The sequence below is a fragment of the Molothrus aeneus genome, chromosome 6 (assembly GCF_037042795.1).
Source record: "Molothrus aeneus isolate 106 chromosome 6, BPBGC_Maene_1.0, whole genome shotgun sequence".
Taxonomy (NCBI): Eukaryota; Metazoa; Chordata; class Aves; order Passeriformes; family Icteridae; genus Molothrus; species Molothrus aeneus.
The window spans coordinates 45,742,538-45,766,031 of NC_089651.1; the positions used below are offsets into that span (position 1 = coordinate 45,742,538).

At 40.4% G+C, this 23,494-nt stretch overlaps 1 protein-coding gene across 1 annotated transcript in view; it reads right to left on the reverse strand.

Annotated features, from left to right (window-relative positions):
- Positions 1–23,494, reverse strand: part of FOXN3 (forkhead box N3) — a 126,025-nt gene that overhangs the window by 57,598 nt on the left and 44,933 nt on the right. Inside the window, exon 4 of the mRNA XM_066552181.1 lies at positions 8,878–8,942. Within this exon, the coding sequence (XP_066408278.1) occupies positions 8,878–8,942 (65 nt within the window). The remainder of the gene's footprint in view (positions 1–8,877; positions 8,943–23,494) is intronic.

Sequence of the window (23,494 nt, forward strand, 5' to 3'; positions counted from 1 at the left end):
TAATTTGCCATTTTTTGGATGTTTAAGAAATGCCTTCTATATAATCAAGAACTTACCAGCAGAAAAGAGATGTGCTCTGATTGACAGGAAGAAATTTCTAGCATGTTAGAGGGGAAAAATTACTGCCAATGTTAACCATGGCCATCATTAAAACAGACAGCATACAAGGAAACTCACAAGACACAAACTTTGCCTAGACTTGATCACCATCACTGTCTGTCCCCTAACTTTCCTCTTTTTACTAGTTGGGAAGCTTTGGCTTCCCCAGAGATCCAAAAAAAGGCGACTGCCCACCACACAAGCAGGTTATAGCAAGAGAGCATCTTAAAAATTCCTAGACTTTCTGTTATAATTTTCTTACAGGTCTGGCTCAAAAAATCTGGAATAGTCAAGGAACAGCCCGACTTGACAACAGCATTCCCTTGCTCACAGCAATCTGCACATCACCAAAACTGCTCATAGCAACACAACTGCAATAACATTCTTATTTTAGTAATCTCCATGTAAAGCACAGGCATATGCCTCTCTTCTAGCTGTGCTCTCAGACTCCAGAATTCTGAAAGCCAAGATTGCTTCTAATATCAGCCACCTTCACATTTTAGGAATGCCAAACATTCACAAGCTCTCAGCACAGAGCATATGCTCCAGCTCATCAGCCCAGAGATTTTGATGGCAATAGTCACAATAATTTCACAGTTACAGAAAATAAATCTTTCCATACTCAACCATTTTCCAAGATACTATACAAGTTTCACCACTAATTTTTAACTGTGACTTTTTCAGAGAACACCTCCTGTAATCTGGGATCTAACTGGTAGTGTGCTATATTCCTGTCACAGGCCACTGAAATTTATTGCTCTAAGCCCCAGACTAGGCAGAAGTAGCCTAGCCCCAAACTTCACCTAGAGGAAAGGTTTGACACCAGATGCTGCCAGGCTTGTCTCCATATCTGCAGTGATCACAGCCAGTCGACTTCCCAGCCACACCAGAGCCCTTTAGCACCTTACCTGCTCTCACTGTGCCAGCAGGTACCAGTAATCCTGGATGCAAGCAATCACAACAGGCAAACAGCCCTCACTCTTTGAGCAGACTACAACTCCTGGCATGGAAAAGAAAACATTGGAGATGTTTGGCAGTCCTAGTAAAGGAAAAAGCCACTGAACAGGAACTTGTAGTTTCTTTTGCTCTATCTGGTCTCCATCTTCCTTTACCCAACTGAAACCCAAGAGCACCAGGGTCAGTTTTCCATTTTTAAGTCAGTCCTGTATGTGTGTCTGTGGGAGGAACATTGGAACATGTCTCCAGACAAAACTACCTGCGCTGATGCCTACAGAAGGGTCAGCCACAGAAAATTATTTTCCTAAAAAAGCTGAGATCAGCTACTGCCAGTTTAAAGGATGTAGATTCCAGTGTTCAGAAAGTCATAGTCACATCACTTGCAGGACCAACCTGAAAATTAACTAAGAACAGATATGAAGCCATTTAACAGCATCCTTGGAAAAACAGTATCTGTAGGTTACCTCATCACTGACCTGCCAGAGCAAGGACCATTCAGCTCCTTACCTCCTTCATGCTTTGGGGGTAACCTCCTGTATACCTTTTCTTTCCTACACTACAGCAGTTACTGAGGCAGCCAGGCCAGAACTGCAGGGACTTGCAGCAGTTACTCCTCTCTTGGGTGTGTTCTGCAAAGTGCTGTTTTACTGCCACCACTCACACAGCAGCTGACTGAAGGCAGAACAGGTGAGCAGACCTGTGGCTACAACCTCTCCCCAAGCTTAATACTGTGGTAGAACTTGCCTTGCAGCACTCATCCACACTCTCCAGTTGTCAAGGGAAGTAAACAAAGTCAGTAAACTTCATCTTGAGTCACTCATTTGTAATAATTTCAAAAGTCACTACACAGGACTGTTACAAAACAAGCAGAGTTATCTGTAAAGACACCCATGCAGATATGAAACATAAGTCATTGAGTTTAAACACATCAGGAGTTCAACTTATCTTTGTGTACTCTGCAAGGTGATCTACCATTACCAAGACCCGGCTGATGGAGTTCAGTTTTCTTCTTCCTCAACTTCAGAGACCAAAGATAGCTCAGACCTTTTGGTCACAGGGAATATAAACAGCTAGGGGTCCCATTTCCATACTAATGGCTCTAACACTAATGTTAGCAGGACCACACTTCAGGCACTTAATAAATAACAGCTTTTGCCATATTTTACACACTCAACTAGAAAAATAGGAATAAAAAGATTACACAAACTGCACAGTTACATACACACCCTACACAGAATACAGAGCTAAAAACATCATCCCAAAGTCACCATTTCTGTAGGAATAACTGCAAAATTCAGCCACGCGTTGGGATTTTTTTAATTGACTGTACAGTGCTAAGGCCATTACAAAATCCTCTCACAAACAGGAGCCCTTACCAGCACCCTCAGGACCCTAGAAGCCCCTCTAGGAGTTTACCCACTTTCCCAAACAAAGGAGAGCTCTGCTGTTCAAATTACTCCCTTAGGGACACACTGCACAACCCCTCTGACTTAATTTTACTTCTTCAATAATACCACTGCAAACACACTGAATGCTAATAATAAATAAATTATTCAAATATTCAGTCTCTACAGAAGCACCATGTGAATCATCTTCCTGAAAAGAAACTCCTGAAGAGATTGTCAGGTATCCTTCATGTGTGTGGGGGAAAAAGAAAAAAAAAAAAAGAGAAAGAAAAAAAAACAGAGGAAAAAAACAGGGGAAAAAAAGCTGATTTAAATAATTATGCTATGTGAATGAAAAGTGATTTATTTTAACAAGGACAGATAGCAGCTTTGCTGTTAATTCAGTATGTTGACCTAAACCAACTCACCAGCAAAGCATGACTGTCACCATTTTTTTAAAGACAGTGGAATGGCAGCTCAGAGAAGTAAAAGCTGAAGAGAAAACATAATGAAGTCAAAAGGTTTAATGCTCTGCTGATGAAAGTAACTACATTGGAACTAGACTCTCAACCCCCCTCAGGTCTCTACAGAAAACAGTAATTTTCCAAGTGTATCACCCAGAGTTCAAGTGGGGGGAAAGAAAAGTAAACCAAAATTCACTACCCTGCAAAAGCTAATGGACAGCTCTGTTGATTTTTACAGTTACGTTCCTCCGGTTTAAAGTTCTTCCATTTGTGAAGCATGAGAATATGATGCAGAGCCAATATTTTGCAGACTGACAGGTCTGGGCAGTGAAAAGCACCATTATTATACTCATCTCACAGAGCACAAAATCAAGAAATTATAACCCCAAAGCAAGAAAATGTATTTAGATTCTTGGGAACAGGAGATGCCCAAATATCCATCAAGAAATAAAGGTTTAGTTGGATTTGGGCCTTAGAATTTTGCAAAAGACTGTGTTATAGATCACAGCCCCTAAATCTACCAATCCTAAGGCTGGATTATTTTGTATTGCTTTTGGCCTTTTTCTTATGGTCATCATGACATTTAAGTATTATATAATATTAAATTATCTGTAATACATACGGTACCTTGACACGTTCTTTTTGTTTGCACCTCTAGGCAGTAGAAGAAATGAGAAGAAATGAGAGCATTTCTCTCCAAGGTTAGTTTTCTTTTGAGGTGGGCCACGCAGTTCTGAAGGTTAAAAGCACATAAGACTTGCTGAAGTTTCTTGTCTTTCAGCTCTCCCATGTTCCTGCTTCTCCTCAGCCCCATTAGCACAGAAGGTACAGGCACCCTGTGCTCCAGGATGGGCTGTACCTCTCCCCTACATGCCCAGGATTGCACCTGCCCTGCTTGCCCAGTGGAAAGAGCAGATGAACTGAACTTCCACCAGGAGAAAGAAGCCCACTGCGCTGCCAGGGGCTCCTGGGTATTTGCTGGCGGTGTTGACAAAAACATTCAAGTTTTCTCCATTATTAGACAGAAAATACATGTGGCTGCATGCACACAGGCATCTTCTCTTAGCGATTTTGTTATCAAGCTCCCTTTTGAAAGGCTTTACTCTTGAAAGTAAAAAACAACTCCTCCCGGCTTCTCTAGAGTAGGCTGAGTAGTTGGTGTGAGCAATACTTGTCCAAAGAAACCAGGCCCTGCTATTGTTACATTCTTGTCCTAATGCCACTATTAACATAAAAACAAAGGCTGGATGTCTTAATTTATAAGAGTGAAAGTTTCTAATTTAGTGTTTTCAAGGGAAATAAGTAACAAATGCCTCCTTTTTGCCTCCTCCAGGTTGGTTTATTTCCACCTCAGCAACTGCTTCTACTAATAGCTAATGCTTGGAAAGGTGAAGTCCCAAATCTCCTCTCGTATTTCTTACAAATACTTAATGGGGAAGAGATTAAATGGCTTATTTGGATATTTCAAGGATTCTCAAGCTTATTAGAGAAGAAAAAGATCTCTGTACAATTGTATGCACATGTTTAAAACAAACTGGTTCCTCATCATTTTATGAAGGACATGTCATTTCTGGTCTGCTCATGCAAAATAAACTTTCTTATTAGGAATGCAATTTTCTGGCTTGAATAACTCACCATTCTCAACTAAGAATAAAGCGATCCATGGGCTTTGGTACCCTCCTTAAAGTTTCACATTATGGCCAGGTGTCAATGTCAGCACAATAAAACATGAAAGCCACCAAACTGGACTGAGGGCAATAAGGGTCAATGGAATAGCAGTGCCCAGAGTTCCCATTTCTACTCTGCAACAAACTATGGAGTCTCCATCTCACACTGGTTTTGGTGACACCTGACCCTGTGAAGACAGTGTCTTCCAATTCTTTCCCATCAAAGCTTCTCACAGGTGGTGCCAGCCACAGCCATGGCAGCAGGACCAAGGCAGATAGGAGAAGAGGGCAAGTCATCCCCAGGTAAACATCTTATCCCTTGCTCTGCTCTGGAGCATGAGGATGCCTATTCTCTGCAGCTGCTGGTAGAGAAAGAACAAGCAGACCATGAGATCTGGGGAGGCTAATCCCCCCTTTCTCAGGCTCCCTCAGCCAAGATGGACTAGAGGCCACATGCAACTCCTCACTGCTCCTGTTCTGCATTCTCAAGGGGATGGATTTTCCCAGTCTTTCTTTCCATCCTCAGTAAAAGATAATTATGGCTTCCAAGGAAAGCCATGCTGTCTGAATTCAGTTCACTGACTGCTGCAATCCAGTTTGCAGGTGTGAATCCAGGTTGGCAGGATCTTTGAGGAAAAAGTTCCTATCTTTGATGTAACATCCGCAGTGTGTTAACGACAGATCAGAATAAAAAAAGTGGGAACAAAGGCTCTCCATACAGCAGATTAAAAAAAAAAAATCTATGATTTGAAACAAACACACAATATGTACAGTAACAAGTTACAAACAAAACAACAGAAAAAGAAAATCAGCAAGAGCAAAGACCTGTTTTATATGGGAATCCCGAAAGCTAGAATACAGCAATTTCCATGGACACACAGGTAAGTTTTGAGAGAAGACAGAGAAGACATTAGAGTCTGGTAGGACTGAAGGTCCTACCTAAATTAAGCTCTGCATGGGACTCTTCTCAAGAAGACCAAGTAGCACAAGGCTATAGGGAGCAACCATCACCCAGCAGAAGGAGTTCAAGACTACAAAAAGTACCCAGGCAGGTGACTGACTCAATACAGAGTAACTGGTTGGAGTTAATGCCAAGAACAACAGAACCATGATCCTCACAAAAAATAAAAACAACCAACCAACCAACCAACAAAAACAAACAAACAAAACAACAAAAAAAACAAAAAAAAAAACCCCAACCAAACCCAAAAAAACAAAACCCAAAACCAAACAAAACAAACAAACAAACAAACAAAAAACCCCCAAAAACAAAAAAACCCCAAAAACCTAAGGCAGCCATCTCGTATCTAATAAAAACATACACAAAAAGAGAACGGCGTAAATATATTTCAAAATTCTTAAAAAAATACAAAGCCAGAGAGTAACAGATAATTACTCCCGCTCATGTCAAAAATATTAAGGACAAAGAAAAGCTAAAATGAATTTTAGCTTCCCTTTCTCTTCCTTTGCTATTTTGAGGTACACAGATAACTGTTCTCTCAGCTACTTTCTCAGAAGAAATATGTTAAACTCTTTACAATGGTTAAGATTATTTTGCCAAATAGTTCTGATATAAAATGAATGGAAACCAGAAGCATCCACAAGTCTTCTCGGCTAAAGAAAGCACTACTTACATTGTGGAATTTTTTCTCTTCATTCCTCAGACCAGAAAAAGAACATTTTTCTTAAGAACTCAGAAGAAATGAGGTGTGACAAGTACACATGAATATCACATTTACTATAATTACAGAAGTATTCTGTATTATTGTCTATAACACAGTGAACATTCTTTTCAAACACAGTAGAACAATTACCAAGTAAAAATAGTTTAAAATCCCTTTGTTACCTCAATTTTTGCCAATCCAAAGCCAGGACTATAACTTAAAACCAATAATTGAGTCAATTTTTCACTCTCCTGATTGCATTAAGCTGACTATAAGCATTGGAAAAATACTTCAGATGGTCATGTAACATAGGTACTGACTGATGCCTAAAGTTTCAGCTTTCGTATTTTCCAGATTTTGTATTGCATTTGTATATAACTCCGAATTTCATATGAAGTGTTAGCAAGTTCTCACAGTTCAGTTAGACAAAACAATCCTTTTCCAGCCCAAGAACCAAGGATACCACTGCAGGTCCAAAAAGTATAAACAATGGCGAATTGAGGAGAGCAACCTGGGAAAATGGGACTTCATAACCTGAAGCCGTAGTTAGACAATTAACCCCAGTATTAAATGGACCAAAACTTATCAAAGTGTGAAAACTTGTGATGATGCATCATGCATCTTGGGTGGAGCCATGGCCAGGCTCTTGTACTGCCCAAGGTGTATCCTTTGAAGGCCTTTCAACAAATATCTACTTTATTCCTTTAACACTGTCTAGCCTCTGTTCCAGGGAGCCTCTCAAGGCATCATGACAAATACCTACACCTCATTTCACATCTCCCTGCACGGGTCTTCTGGAAAAAGGTGCTCAGAGAAGCAGCAAAGAGGTGGATGCACTATTTCTGTGCAACCTGCTAAAGCCTACGTAGTAAAGAGCCTGTTGCAGGGAAAAATCCAAAGACAGAAAAAAGACAGAAAGGAAGGCTTCATTGATTTATCTTCTTGCTTTAAAATTATAACCAGGAAGTGTTAAAAGATTACTTTAATGAGGTTTTTCTTCATACTCTCTCATCCTTCCAACCTCAGTTGTATCATGCATATTACAGTGCAACTTGGCTGGATTTTCCACTTGAAATGGCAACACAGAATGCCAATTCAGTTAAAGGTCTGTTAGGCTTTGCCAGTTGCTTGAAAAGGCAGTCATCTCTTTTCTCTATTTCTTTAAAAGTTTTGGGCTTTTAGATTTTCCACCCCAATATGGAAGGCAGAAGAGGGCAGAGGAGAAAAGGATAGAGAACAGTGTATTCTTCTTTGTTGTGAGAAGGCTTTAAGCAACAACTGAGATGGGGAGGACTACAAAGCCAGCTGTTATTAATTCCTGGTATCTTGCATCTTAAGAAAAGGTAAAACATTTCTGCTGTACAGACTCGACAGAGCAAGTTTACATTTGATCAACTCAGATTACCAAGACGACGTATGTGCAGATACCCATTTAAAATCGGAATTATTGAAAAAGTGAAACAAATCAAGCTATTTCACAATAGTTCTTTTTCCTTACCAAAAAAAAAATACAATTTATACCATCTCCTAGTGGTAAGAAATAATCTGAATGTTTTAATGTATTTAAAATTCACTTGAACAAATCTCAGCATAGATAGTAAATAGAGTTATGCAAATTCTTAGATATGTGCAAGGAATTAACTTGAAAAATATCCTCAGGTAAACCTCAGATGCTGGATTCCTTTGGTCTGTAAAAGGTAATACTGCCTGATAATGAATTATTTGCTTCTGTGTCTCATTGTGAGTAAAGCTCCATTGTAGGTGATTTGGATAAATGCTCCTGAGAACATTATATAGCATTTTCTGTCAGAAGAAAGACCAGAAAAGTTTTGGCACCAGGAGAATGAAAAGGAAATTGAGACAACTCATGGATAAATCCTTGCAAAGACCATAAAATGATCCTCAGTGATGTAAGTTACTTTGCACCATAGACAAACACTCGCAGTCTGGGGATACAGCCTTCTGTGTTCCTAAGGCCCCTCTTTTAAGAGTGATGTACTCAATGACAGAAATATAAGCAGACACAGCAGTGAAAAACTACTTTAAGAAGTCTGGTAAAGTGAAAAATTTCAGCTATCAAAACTGCAGTCGTAGAGCTTCTGTATATATTGTCCGTACAATGGAAGTTGTATTTAACACTGTTCTGTGAATATAAGCACTATTAACCATAGTAGCTTTCTTGAGACACTCTGACACTGTTTTCCCCATTACATCATGGCTACCTACCTTCTGGTACCTTTTGCTATCAGCACAATTAAGGAGTAAAAAAAAGGATCTCTCTGAAAAACAACCTTGTTTCATCCACAGAGCTAAAAGTGATGTTTCTGGAACATTTCCTTCTGGGCACTCTTTATCCACACAAAGGGAAAAAACCAAAAAGCCACCCTTCACCATATATTACAGCAAGCAATTTAATAATCTGAGGAAAGAAAAAAAGCAGCAACTTTCACAGACTACACTCACTGTACGTGGTAAACCGTCATTTTCAAGGCACCAGATGCGCAATAAAGGAGAAAGGGTAAAGGAAACAAAAAAACATTTGGTTATTTCTTGCCAGGTGAGTATCAAAAAAGCTGCGCAATTTGCAGAAGTTATTTCTCAAGTAGAACAGTTACTCCAAGATGCAGTATCTATCACCTACCTTGTAGAAGGGCTCCATTTCTCTTGAAAAAGGTGCTTCCTGGCCAAATGGGTGGACCTGATGTGCTAAAGGGAATAAGAAACAAGTGTAAAGAAAATCACATTTGCATTAGAAGTTGCAATTATAAATTGCTATTTGCCTGTAGTATAAAAAATATATAAAACATACTATTCTGTTTTGTTCTTAAAGCTAACATCATGACACTTTTGCCTTCAAGAGAGGGTCTAATATTTCATGTTAAAAATAGGTTAATTTGATTCAAGATCGACATTTTCTTCACGAGGAAAAATCTCCTCAGCAGAGCACACACCCACAACCTCTTGGAGGAAAAGAGAAAAAAGCAATTTTGAATGAATAATAGAAAACCTCAAATCAATGTCAAAATTATTTACTGAATTCTCAGTACAGAAAAATACATGCCCTTCTCCAGAGATACCTGCCAACAATTCAAATGTTTCACTCAGCTGTGACAACGTGCTATTTGTCTGCCCAGGACAGCCATGGCCGGGCACCGGGCAGCTCCCGTGCCTCACCCACCGAGCCCCCGCAGGCACAGCCCCTCACCGCAGCGGGAACAGCTCGACACATCGTCCCCAGCACCAGTGACAAATCTCAGCCTTTGCCCTGTGCTTGGTGACCACGGTGCCTCCTGGGAGACCCTGCCAGGGCAGTGGCCACAGGGGCCATCGGGTGCCTGGCAGGTGTCACTGCCTGCCTGAACCAAGGCCCTGCCCTGAACTCACACAGGGCCAGGCCCCTCTTCTGCTTCTGAGACAACTCATGGATAAATCCTTGCAAAGACCATAAAATCATCCTCAGTGGTGTAAGTAAATTTGCACCATAGACAAATACTCGCAGTCTGGGGATACCCTTCTGTGTTCCTAAGACACCTCTTTTAAGAGTGATGTACTCAATGGCTGAAATATAAGCAGACACAGCAGTGAAAAACTACTTTAAGAAGTCTGGTAAAGTAGACTGAAAAATTTCAGCTATCAAAACTGCAGTCATAGAGCTTCTGTATATTTTGTCCATACAATGGAAATTGTATTTAACACTGCTCTATGAATATAAGCACAACTATTCTGCAGATAGTCTTGTGCTAATATATAAAAAATTCACTGTGTTAAAATAAGGACTGTATATACATCCAAACCAATTACATGAGTAATAAAAACCTTCAATACTCCTTAACAAAAGGGGGAACTGAGAGAGAGAAAGAAAACAAAATGACCAAAAAGAAGTTAAGTAGGTCTACATTTTAAGTGCTGGAGAGCGCGGGGCACACACTTGTCTGAACACACGCTCACTTCATAGTGCTTAAGCAACCAATTGTTTGCCTTCCTTGTAATAAGTGCCCGCTCTTCAGTGTAGCTCCTCAACTCATAGGAAGGTCAAGAGCTGTTGAAGGCATTCACACTCCTGTAGGATTCACTCCTGTCACATATGTTACGGTGTATCAGAGTCCTGCATAAACTCTGCAACAGGACCCATCAGGCTACAAATAGAAAGCCACAGAATTGTCCTGATACTGTAAAGATTTACCAATCAGAAATCACAGTATGGCAACTATATGCCTTTCAAAAGCCCAAGAGAAAAAAAAAGAGTGAAATTCTGAAATGATACTGCAAAAGAAATTCACTCCCAGGCTGTCATAAGTGGGTTGGAAGAGGGTTAAAGAAAGGAGTGGGCAAAATGTATATATTTGAATAGACAAAATATCTCCACTAGAGAAACAAAGACATAGTGATTTTTTTTTTTCAATTTGAAAAAAGGCCCGGGGTTCCCATAAAAATCTCCATCTGATTCAGCACAAACCCACATGAGCTGAGAAAATTAACAAAATCTTCCCAGGGAAGGAAGCTAAAGAGTTAAAGCATGTACATAATGTACTGCAGCAACTATCAAGCCTTTTGAAACAACAAACTTTTGTGTTTGCATGGCTTCGTAGAAGTTTACCTATGTCTGAACTGCATTGAGTAAATTTTTTTTTGTTCCCAAACTTTTGTATGTGAAGTCTCAGAGGGTATTAATAATTAAGACATATTTCAAGTTGACAAATGATAGAGTTGAACTATCACTTTAAAGTGTTCAAAAGCTGCTTCCTCTCTGTTCCAGATTAAGAAACCATTTGAAGAAGTTCATTCTTCTAAAGACCATCAATAAAAACCCAAATAACTTGGTCCATCTCAGCCATTTTTTCAAACAAGTTGTTTCTTCAGTGTAGCCTGTAAGCTACAAGAGAAGAATGGACAATTCTTCTACAGAAGTAACAGCATATTCTGCATTTAGGCAAAATAAAAATGTAAAATCTGGGTCTATGATTTTCTTTTGTAATCAATACCTGGTATAAAATTAATATTTATTCCATTAGCATTATTGGTGGAAGGGTTTTTCCCCAAATTTACCAACTAAACACACTGACTAAAGTAATATCTCTTGGAAGAAAAGCAGTAAGTAGTCTCAACTCTTATCTCACTATGAAGAAACTTGGGGCCTAATACATTTTTGTTTTGGACATGTTTGGACTGGCCTAACTTTGAGAAGCAGATGAGCACAGGGCACTTTCAGAAGTGGGTGGAAGATGGACCTTGATTAACCATAGTAAGCTGAGATTTCAAGCAAACATCTTGAAAGAATAATTCAGACAACATGTGAAACATCAACAGCTACCTGCCAAGGACCACAGGTTTGATTTTCAGAAAATACTATTGTTTGAAGCCAACAAGATATCCAGGATGCAACAGTATTTGCAGTGAATGCATAAAAGAGGATCCAGGGGTACAAGTCCAGAGGCATCCAGTGCACAATCCACCTCCCTCCAAAGCACAGTCATTGGCACTATGGCATCTGTGCAACACCACAGGGAGCAAATGAAGTATTCACTTCAGTATTCAGCCTGCTGAACCTGTATCTCAGAGAACTGATGGAGGATGGTGTTTAACCCCTGAAGAATTGGGAGGCACCTCTGATCAAAGCCCACCATTCCCATGGATGTGCCAGCAATTTTTAATGGCAAATGGGACTTGACTTCCACTCAAGGCAAGCAATGAACCATTCTTTCTCTGAAGACACAATCAGCAGGAAACTTTGTTGTGCCACTGGGCCCCAGGCATGGGAAGCTTCTTGACTTCAGGGATTTTTCTGAGGAAAGGCTTTCCATAGGAAAATGTTGCTTTGCTGAAATCTAAAACATTCTACAGGAATGTGTTGATTTGAATACTGTTTCTGCTGGAAACCAGGCCAATATGAAGACTGTCCAGCCAGTAAGGGTTCTTGGCAGGTGGCCAGCCCAACCCAGAGCTCCCAGGGCATACAGAAGCAATAATATATGTGAGCCCCCAGATTACTTATTTCTATCAAAATGTATGGTGGACTTTTATAAAAATCTTCAAAAGGTGCATATGCTTCAAGAAACTTTAAAAAAGGAAACATAAATCCTTTGTCTTCTGGAATTCACATTAGAGCAAGGAGACTACAGTCTCGAAGCCAAGCACTAAAAAAAGCAAGAGTAAGAATTCTCTTGCACAGTTGCAGTATTTCCCAACTATGCCAAAAGCTCTCACAGGCGTCTTTGTCAGAGAGGCTTGATTAATAGATTTAAAGAACCCAAACAACTAAAAATTCAAACCAAATTCAATTGTGTGGCACAACACACCACAATTAAGGGATTATGAAAACACAGAAGCCAGGCAATAAATACAGGCCAATGACTGTGTTACCAAATAAGTCTACTGAGTGATGGTAAAGCAGGAAGACACAGAAAGAGGGGAAAGCAAACATACAGGCCAACACCAGCCCCTGAACACACATTTCAAAGGCCTTTGAAGCTGATATTTATTAGCCCAATGAAGGACAGCTCATTGGAGAGGAAGGGAAAGTGCTCCACACACACACTTCAGCCCACCATGGCCAAGAGGAGGTGGAATTAGCTAATTCCTGGCTTTCAGGAAAGCCTGGACTACAGGGCAGGACAGCTCAGTAAAGGACAGAAATATGAACAGTGTCAGCTGTAAGCTAGCAAGCTGTGGCACAAAAAATACCCAACAAAGTCTGCAGTAAGCAAGCAGCTGCCAGACCATGAACAGGCAGCAAGGAAACAGAGGATGTCCTCTCCAGCCCTCACCAGTTGCAAAAATGATGGGAACAAGAAAAGATGATTGAACTGCCTCTCCAGCTCAACCCAATACACTGCAACTATCCCTCTTTGCCCTGAGGGCAATACCAGCTCTGAGGACAGCTATATCACTGAAAATTTCTGGGAACAGAAGCTGCCACTACCAGCTGAAGGCAAAGAAGACACTGCTGTACCCGTGCTGTAAGTATTCCATTACCAACCATCCACAGTGCAAAATGCTTCTCTTCCAAGTCTGACCAACACCTCTGACAAAGAGTGAACTGAAGGAAATGTCAAGAACACCAAACCTAGAAGCAATAAATCATTTTGTCAAAGAGCAACCAATGAAGCATCTTGCAGCAGGCTTAGAAACTCACTTCCAAAAGTTCCTGAGAAGCAACTAAATCACAGTTAGTCACTGTCTTATGTTCAAGTTGCTGGTAACAATAGTTGCAGATGCTTTATCTGGATGGAGCCCATTAAACCCTGTATCTGGAGGCAGCAGGGAATGATGCTCTTGACAAGCCCAACCAGCTCCCAATGCCAGCAAGGTGCAGACTGTGACTCTAAGGCATATAAATGGTTGCCCAACTAAGCTGGAATGGCTTTTACCATTACTTGAGAATTAATTTAGGATGCTGCTGTAACTGAGGAAAAAGGGTTAAGTATGTTTTTGTGGGAATACAGCATTCCTTGATGCTGGAAGATGAATAGTATTTCCTTATGGCAATCACCCTGTGTAAGGCATGGGAAATGTTCCCAACTACAGTGGTGAGCAGCTTTCTTGGCTCCTGTGCTGAACAAACATGGTCTGCAGAGCAGTGTTGAATGGCACAGGAGGAGGTCACTTGGTCTAAACCACAGTGCCATGAGCTTGTAGAGTGAACACAAGACAGACAGCAGCTCCTTCTGATTGATGACTCTTCCAACACCTGCCAGCTCTTCACTGCTTGCACTGGAGACCTCACATCCTTTCACTGTTGTATCAGCTTTCTTTTCTACAGTCAATTTTAATGCCATTACTGCATGGGGGCGAACAACACTACTGCGCAGTCCATCTGGGTATATAACCATAGTTGTTTTAATGAATTGATCACTGCCATTTTACCTATTGAGCAATACAGAAGTGTTCATATACTGCTGGACCTGTAATACTTGTGTTTTGCTAATGAGGAAAAGAAAAAGTCTAATCCTTGCCAGCAGTTTGCTGGCAGTTAATACCACAACTAGCCATCACACAGCAACAAAACAAGCTTCCTCTCCAAGCAAAGCCAAAAACCCTCTACTAACCTGGACCAATGCATTAAAAAACCCTCAAAGGCTGGTGATAAGGTATTTCCTCACTTCAATGAAAACTGATTAATACTTTAGAGATTTTAAATATACAAACCCATTACTCCATCTTCTCAAATTTTCCGTAACTGACAAAACATTACTGTTAAAGAGATTTATGAATTCACAATACAGGTTTTTAATTTATGACTGCTAATCTAATATTCTGGCAATGCTTCTCTTTTCTCTGCAATTCCCTCTTTTACTGTCTCTCAGTATCTCTCACTTACTGCAACATGTGAGATCAAGACTTTAAGCTCCAAGCTGGAGTCTTTCCTGGTTTCTCTAGGGTGTCTAACACATTTTCAAGTGAACAATAACATTTTGATCCCTTGTGAACTTTAAATGAGTTTTCTATATGACACAACTGCCAGAGGGATTTTCTAAATCTAAATTTCATTAAAGACTAAAGAAAAGTTGCTCATGAAAGCTACTCATGAACAAAATGCCTGAAAATAAAATTTAATGCCTTTTGAAGGATGAAGTGAAAAGTTGGTCAAATTCTTTATGTTCTCCAAACAGCCAAAGCCATTGTCCTGCCATGGTCTTCAGGTCTTCATTTAAGTAATTAAGCAAGAGCAAGGCAGGGGAAGTAGGGGGCATGGCAGATTAAAAAAAACTTAAAAGAAAACTCAAATTTCCAGAATCAGGCATAAAAATGGTAATTCCTAATTTCAAGAAAAACATGGTCATGTGTCCTTTGAAGCCCATCAATGACTCTGCTAAGCTGCTCAAAAGGCCCCTGTCACTGCTGATGTGATACATGAAGCCTTCTTCTCCCCATGTGAGACTCTCTAGCCCTTGGCCAGAATGTTGGTCTCTGCTGAGAGACAAATATTATATATTTATGGACAACAATACAAAATTTGTTTAAATAAATGACACTATCATAATTTCTACAGAGTACTTGTTTAAAGAGAGATGGCTATTTGAGGTACACCAGCCTCATAGTGCAAAATGAAAATCTTTCATTAATCTGTGTTTAAATATTTTAAGATGTATTTTGTGAACACAAGATAATTCTAGTCTGAATACTAAAACAGGAGAAAGTCCAGATATATTTGAAAATTCATGGTGAGGCAACAGTCCCATGTTACTTTTAATTAAAAAAGATTTGTCTCCACTGGGAATTGGGAGAGGCTGCTTATCAGCCTCCAGTTCTAATTCTGCCTCTACCGCTGAAATCACACAGTGACTCCAGGCAAGTAATTTCATCCTTTCTGCCTGAGTTTTATTTTTCTTCTTTTGTACTAAAAACAGGCTTACTGACACAAGACTATATATCTCTGGAAGGAATAAAGAACTGTTAACAACACAATAGATGAGGGAATAGTCTTTTGAAGTGCATGTAGTTAAGGAAGGACCAACACAGCTCACTTCTAGAGCACAGCTGTTATTTGTTCCCACTTATTTCCCTTATTTCAAAGTAAGGAAAAATACAAGGTTACTTCACTTGCTGAAGTGCTGTTTTTCTCACAACTGCTATTAAATGGTTCCTAGACTACCACTGGATGAATAACTGGTAGTTGTCATGGAGGGTAAACTTTTGAGTTACCTAAACTCTCTCCTGAGCTACAGAGCATGTCTGTGCCAGCTCAAGCAGGAAGCAGAAGTCAGTGCCCTGAAGCCCAGATGAATAGAATATTCCTTTTTCAGACAGCCACTGGCCTCTGAGACCACAGAGGACTGTGGCCTCTTTTGGGCTACACCAGCATCAAACACTGACCTGGCCAACAGGGAGAAGAGTTTGATTCTCCTCTATTCTACAAAACCAGAAATAGAGCACTTCAGTTTTCTGCTTCCATTTGCTGCAAAACAAGTGGGAAAGAAGAGCTTCATTTCTGCTTTGGTTTCACTTGCTTAAAATTGCACTGGAAAAAATTCCTGAATCTCAGGTTCTGGAAAACAAATGAGTCCTAGACACTGTCTATACCTAAGGCCTACCTTCACTTTAAACTTAATGTATAAGAGTCTGGTTGGATAGTTAATGCTACAGTACAGGCTCTAGACTCCACACTGACCACCTGAACAACTGAACTGCAGTGAAACTGCAGAGCTATTAACCAGGCACAATACTGTAATTTTCTCCTAAAAGAAGGACTCTCCCAGATCAAAACTGATTAATTTTTTTAAAAGCCCAGGGTCACACAATTGACTTCTGTTACTCCAGTCCTGAAGTTTCCATTTATTATCTTGCAGAATTTCAAACAGCTTTGCTGATAGACCTGCCTGGATTTCTGAAATATTTCCTACATAAGGCTCCCAGTCACATCCCCAACCATGGCTTAACCATGGCCTGTCAGTTAACTGGACTGGAGAGTGACAAGAAGCACACCTCTGCTGAATGGTGTGTCACCCACTCCCGAGAACTTGTCCACTTTAATGACACCAATGTACCTTGAACGTGCATGAAGTTATAAATGTGCATATGCAGAAGGGCAAATCTGATGTCCAATGAAACAGAAATAGATGGGAAAAAGGAGGTGAGGCCTTAAAGTGGTGTGTGGGGTGTGTGGGAGTGTGTGTGTGCTCTGCCAACTGCTTCATGTTGCTTGCTGAAATTATTGTTTATCTGGAATGTTGTGATTCCCCAATTCATCAATTTAAGAACTAAGGGGAACTTAAAACTAAGCATGACCCGCAGGCTGCTGCCAGTATGAACTCCCCCTCCACCACTTGCTCAAGGCCAAGACGCTTACCAGCTGAAATTTTCCACACTTGGTCTTTCTCATTAATCTTGAATGAATGTGGTTCAGATGATTCAGAACTAATCTGGCTTCTGGAATTAGAGCAGCAGAGAACAAACGAATGTTTAACCTCTCCCCTGGAACACTCAACCTCTCCCAGATGCTAAGGGTACTTTTCCTTGGGAAGCTTAATGTGCTTATAGGATCTGCAACATTTCTGCAGAGGAGGTTGCACAGATTTGTACTCACTGGGTCATACACAAAAGTGTTTGATGCACATGTCAGAAAGTTATGTAAAAGAAAATACAATGATGATGATGATGATGATGATGATGACAAGAGCATCAAAACAGAAGTATTCCCATATTTGAAAAGCCTCAATTACGTATTTCATCATCTCAATTCTAACTCTTCATGCATATCTACTACATGAGTCTAGCATTCATGGTAACCCCCAGAAGACCTGAGCTGAGACCATACTGCACAGCATGCAAGGTGCTCAAAAGATAAATGACAGATAGTTTGTGGATGCTATCATCAACACAAAAGTTTAATGCATAAATAATGTGTTATCCTTAGAGATACATTTTTAGAAATAAACTGCTAAGGCATTAAAAATTTAGTATCAAAATATGTCAGTTTTCACTCATTCATACTCCCAAGATTATTCCTTTTGAAGAACTGAGAGCTGTATTTTAGGGATGGGGAGAGACATCCCAAAACATACACAAAAAATCCTACAGCATCCAACAACGGGCTGTTTCACCTTGGGGTCTGGGTCTACAGACTCAACAAAATATAGCATTTTTTTGTACTCAGAAGCATTGTAGAGACACCATCTATATCAATTCTCCCACCCACAGAGCTATAGAGAAATAATTTCCATTCAGAGAAAGGAAACCATACACACAGAGGTAAAAAGGCACCTCCAAAAACACCCAGTAAACAGTGGGAGAGCAGGACCAGCCCCCAGACATGCCCCTCAGGTCTGGGCCCCTCCTGACAGCCCACAACTCACACCGCTGTTGCCAGGGCTCCTCATCTCTGACTGACATCAGCTGCACCTAACAACAGCTCAGCTTTTCTCCTAAAGTTATCCCAAATGTTTCCAGCTGGCTGCAGAGGAAATTAAAAGCCAAATTCTAATATGCCCTCCACTTTACAATAAATTTAAAGCAAATGGCACAAGCTTGACCAAATTCTATCCCATCAGCTCAGTCCAGTCAGGAGAAGGTGAAATTTTTCCACTTATTCTTGATAACTCTTCAACTCAACAAGGCCTCAAATTCAAGGGGCAGAACAGATGAGATCTCAGATATCTACACTACACAAGTCCCTTCCCTCTCTACAGCCTCTGCCAAAATGAAGAACCCCACTAAACTATGGCTGGGGAGTGTGTGTGATTTGCACTCCCCTGGTCTCTGAAACAAGAGCACTCCTAGCTAATTTTACAGGAGCAATAACCACAGCACCCAACTTCCAGTATCTTCTACTTAAAATTTTCAAAGCAGAGGTATGAAATAAAGAATTTCATACATTCTGCACACCTAACTGTAGACAAATACTCAGAGGACTTAATTTTGACTCATTTTAGCCACTTTCATTTAACAGAAAAATAAACCTCCCACCGGTAATGGGAAATAAAATTCAGTGTGCATCTTTATCCCTAATCCTTACCTCTATCAACAGCTATTCAGCCTGCTGAGAATACCAACATTGTACTTAATAATATTCTAATAATTCTCTCAAGTTACAATATTATCTACATGAATGAAGGAACTCAGTGAGGAAAAGAAAAGCTGACCTTCACAGAATTTATAGTGAGAAGTCTCTCTTCTACCTTTAGGCCAGTGATTTCTCATATGACTGATGAAGCTGTATTGCTAAAAAGGAGGCTACTTTTCTCAAAATTGTCTTAAAACACTGTCATTTCAACAAATCTCGGCTTCCCCAGTGGAATCCATGATGTGGTCTGTTTCCCTCTCCTGCTTTTTCTCAGCTGTTTGTACAGAAGTTGAATGGACTCGGTAAGACAAGGCTTTAACATGGCTCTTCACTTGGGGATTTGCAGTAGAAAGCAGAGGTGTAGGAATAAAAGATATATGAAGAAGGTGAAGTTTTACAATTGCTTTTGCAATGAGATACTTGTTTCTACATTTCTGTTTTATCAGCTGTGACTCCATGTGGTGAAGGTTGAAAAAAAAAATCATTATAAACATGAAAAAAGTCACAGAAAGTCACAAATATCAGAGTTTCTTTTTTCTGCATAGTGTATCTTTACAGCAGTTTGTTAGCAACTTTGTGCCAAAACGCCAAATTGTAGAGGGATCATCCACTCTTTCCTGACAAAGCCCAGGAAAGTTACAGAAAAAATACATACCCAAATATGGCAATTCAGCAATCCTCAGTGCCCTCCCTGAACAGCTCTGGTTTAGCAGCCAGTGGAGGAGACCACAAGTCCTCAACAAACCAAGAGGTTCTGGGAGATCCATCAGCTGGTGAGCAACCCCAAAACCAGAGGTATTTCACTAATGAAGAGTACAATCTTTGGAGGCACCAAAAGGAGCTGCTAAGATGGGCTTGGTTACCTATAAGACACTGTGTAATTCCCCTTTCAGTTGAATTGGTATCTGCCATGCAGTTGCAAAATACCCTTATTAATATTAACTAGAAAAAATATGTTCAAGAATGTATATGCACTCTCTCTGTGTAATTAATCTCTGGAGTAAAGCTGTTCCTTGGATTATTTCAAGTATACAAAATCAGTGAGCTAGATTACAGGAAACAATTACTTATGGTACACTGGTGTTTAGAAAGAGACAGTGACACCCTGACATCCCCAGACAGCATTTGAGCCCTCTAAAGCTGCAGATCACAGAAAGTATCAAGCTATGCTTTTCAAACATCAGATGATGCAAGCTTGTTCATTCTAGTGAAATGATACTGATCAGTCATAAAATGAATGGGACACAATCTTTTAAACATTGAAGAGGCAATAATTTATAAAGTATCTGTTTACTACAACCAATTAAGCAGAAATATTTTCTTCATGTGTCAATTGTAAATTCTGACAAATCAGGGAAGGAAAAATGGAACAAATTACTTTGCCAAACCACTCCAGTTAATTCTCATGTTGGTGGTTTCACTGATAGTTAAGTCTTTTTTATACTGCCATGTACAGAACATCACTGAACTTTCCAGCCAACACACAAAGGGCTGATAGTAAATACTCATGAACTAGAAAGCAGCAAGCTCAGCCATTTGCAGGGCTGAACCACCCAGAGAGCTGCCTGTGCTGGAAGTGGCCAACACACCTGCAATTCTCAGGTCAACTGGAACATGCTCAAGCAACAGCTCCTTTTTAGAAATCCAAGCACCTAAATTTCAGATCACAGACAAACATGACTTGAAGCAAAGCAGACTTGGATACTTTAAGCAGAAATTGCTGTCATCTCATTCCATTCTTAGCTCTTTTGAAACCATTTTTCTGTCCTATTCCTAAGAGGACCTGCCACTCTGTTGTCATGATCAATCCCTGCTCATAAACCATCTCCTCCTCCACATTAGCTCCTCTGCTGAAACTGTTTTTGGGTTTTATTATTGTCTTCATTCTATTGCAGAAATTTTACAGCTCATTTGTACAGCTTTTAGCATCTCAGCATGGGATAACTTCACAACTAAATCTTATTAAAGCTATTCACACAATTCCTATGGACAGGACAAGGGCCTGTGTTTCTTCATTAACTTGTGTGGAAACTCAGCTGACAGATTTGTCTCTCGTCTCTCCCTCTTTTCTTGGAGGGACTCTAGCTAGACTTGCGAAGACTAGAAAGCAGCAAGTGAGATTCACTAGGTTATGTGAGAGAAGTAAAATGGAATAAAATCAAAATGGACAAAAAATTTAGCATTCAACAAGGGCTCTTGATGGGAACTAAGATACTTGGTTATAAACAAGTCCAAAGATGACAAGTCAGCTCAAAGAAAGATACAGAATGCACTATTTTAATGGCTTTGTCTAGAGATAAAGGGTCCCTTCTTTTGAAGGAAAAGCTATTTTCTGTGTGTTCCCCATTATTCAGGCTACAGTAGCCTGAGTGGGAAGATGATGCTTGCTAACCTCTCAGTGCCACACTGGAAAACAGCTTTAAGCACTGAACTTAGAGGTCTTTTCAAACCTTAATGATTCTATTACTTGCCTATGAAAGTAGCTTTAACAAAGGCTTATGTGAAATGCAGAAGGGAAATCAAGAACATGGCAGAACTCATTACACCTTCATGATGAGAAATTTCCCCGTACTTGCAAGCACAGTGAACTGAAAGCAAAGGTTTCAAACCTGCCTGCATAGGTATTTCACACTAAGTTCCACTGAAAAAGTAAAGAAAGAAAAAAGCTGGTAATGCATAACAGCCAAGTGATCCCTACACAACTGCTGACTCTAAGCCACCCCAAGAGAAAAGCTTCTTGGGAATGGCAGAAGTGTCACTATTTCACACAGTCTTGCATGAACAGACTGCATCAAAACATTTCCTATTAAGTTCACAACATGTGCAATTCTTTTTGGGAATTCCCCCTTTTGTAATTCTCCTTCTGAGGGAGAGGAAGAGGGAAGACCTCTCTTTCTGCTGTCTCCAAGCAAGCTCCAGTCTTCAGTCCCAGACCATTCTGGCGTTATACATGAGTGTGTATTGTGGTCTCTTCAACAGGGCAGCAAGGCTTAGTGCCTACTTCCCTCTCCAAGGAAGAGAACGATGTTCACCACTATGGCACTGACCGGAGACGGTGATTTTAATTGAAGTAGGAACTGCCTGATCTGCATCTTTGAGTAGCCAACAAACAAAAACTGGCACTGAAATTCATCTGTAGGATGGGTCGTGAAAGAGTGACTTCAGTGCCAGTTTCATAGTAACCACCAGGGAAAAAAGTTTCCCCAAAGGAAAAGAGAGAGTTCAATCTGCCTCCTTTTCTTGGCTTCCCTTTTAAAGAATACAAATAAGCTTCCTGAAAAACAACAGGCCTTTTGATGAGGTAATAGTTTTCCTCCATGTTTTTGTTTGTTTGTTGAAAACACTTGGATTTCACAGGAAGAAGTAACAAACACAACTGGGGATCAACTTCGTTAAAGAACTTTAAAAATCAACAGGACACACATCTCTTGCTTCAGCCACTAAACTGGATTGTCTCACTGGCTCGAGCAAAACTGCTGAATTATTTCCCCAACAAAAGAAAGGCGCTTTTAGGTCCTATAATCTCATTTCAAATCCTTTTACCCACTCCCTTCTCTTTTTGGCCTTGAAATTGCAATCCTCTTTCAGGACTAATCTCAGGACTAATTGGTGCCAGCACTCCAGTTTCTCTTGCCATTTTGTCCCCTCCCTACTGCATTGTTCAGGTGCCGAAAAGGACAGCAGGCCAGGGTTCAGTGCCCCTGTAATGAGTCTGTTCCTACAGACTAACTGTTAATAATTAGCAGGAAGCATTTTGTCTTTAAATTGCACAGCATGAGCAGCACAATTTCACTGAGCCAGAGAATGCTTCACTGTGGCTGATGAAGCTCCCCAAGTTTGTGGGTGATGTGCAGGCTGGAGGGCAGCATGCAGGGGGCCAAGCCTCCCAGCTGGGCACACAGGGTGGCACAGGCAGTGCCAGCCCTCCAGAGCTACCTGTGGCAGGAAGGAGGGAAATGAGGAGCACGCTGCACACATCACCTACAGCAGCTGCCAAGGAAAGCATCAACATGATGGGACTGAATTGGTGTGGTGAAAGGACAGTCTGAGTTTAAGAAATATTCCAGAATACAATTCCCTGAAGAACAACAAGTAAAGAGGAGATTTAAGAAAGTCTGCTACTTTTCAGCTCATGACTGTATTTGCAGGTAGTGCCAAAAAGGAACAATTACTTCTCTTACCAAGGGAATAGCAGTGTTGACCGTTTTCCATTTTCTGAAATTTTCTCAGACTTGCAAAAGACTTGGAAGCAAAATTAGTTTTTCTGTATTTGGAAACTTCAATCTAGTAAGTGCATTAAAACAAAACCATAAAAAAGCTGTTTCCAATGGATGTTCATTTCCAGCAAACCTAAGGCTAACCCTGAGTTTTGATTCAGGCAAAAGAAGCCAAAAGCTTCTGAAGTTTTCAAAGCTTCAGAAGCTTGCTTTGGTTTTTTACATCACCAAATGTACACATTAAGTTTTGACATTTTGATATTGTATAGCGCATTCTACTGTCCTGAAGCTGAAGGTCAACACAAGAAACTCCATCTGAGATACACACTGCTTCCATCATGCCCCCAGCAGTGCTCTGCAATTTAACCACCACTGGGACTAAATCCACACTCCTGTTCACTGCTGTCTTCAGACATCTATGAGGAGGCATGTCATGAAGAACAGATTAGCATCAAAACAGGAAAATTATACAACCTGCTTCACTCTCCTGAAAGATAAACACTTCTTGTGGAGCATCAGTGAGAGACAAGCTGTCAGATGCT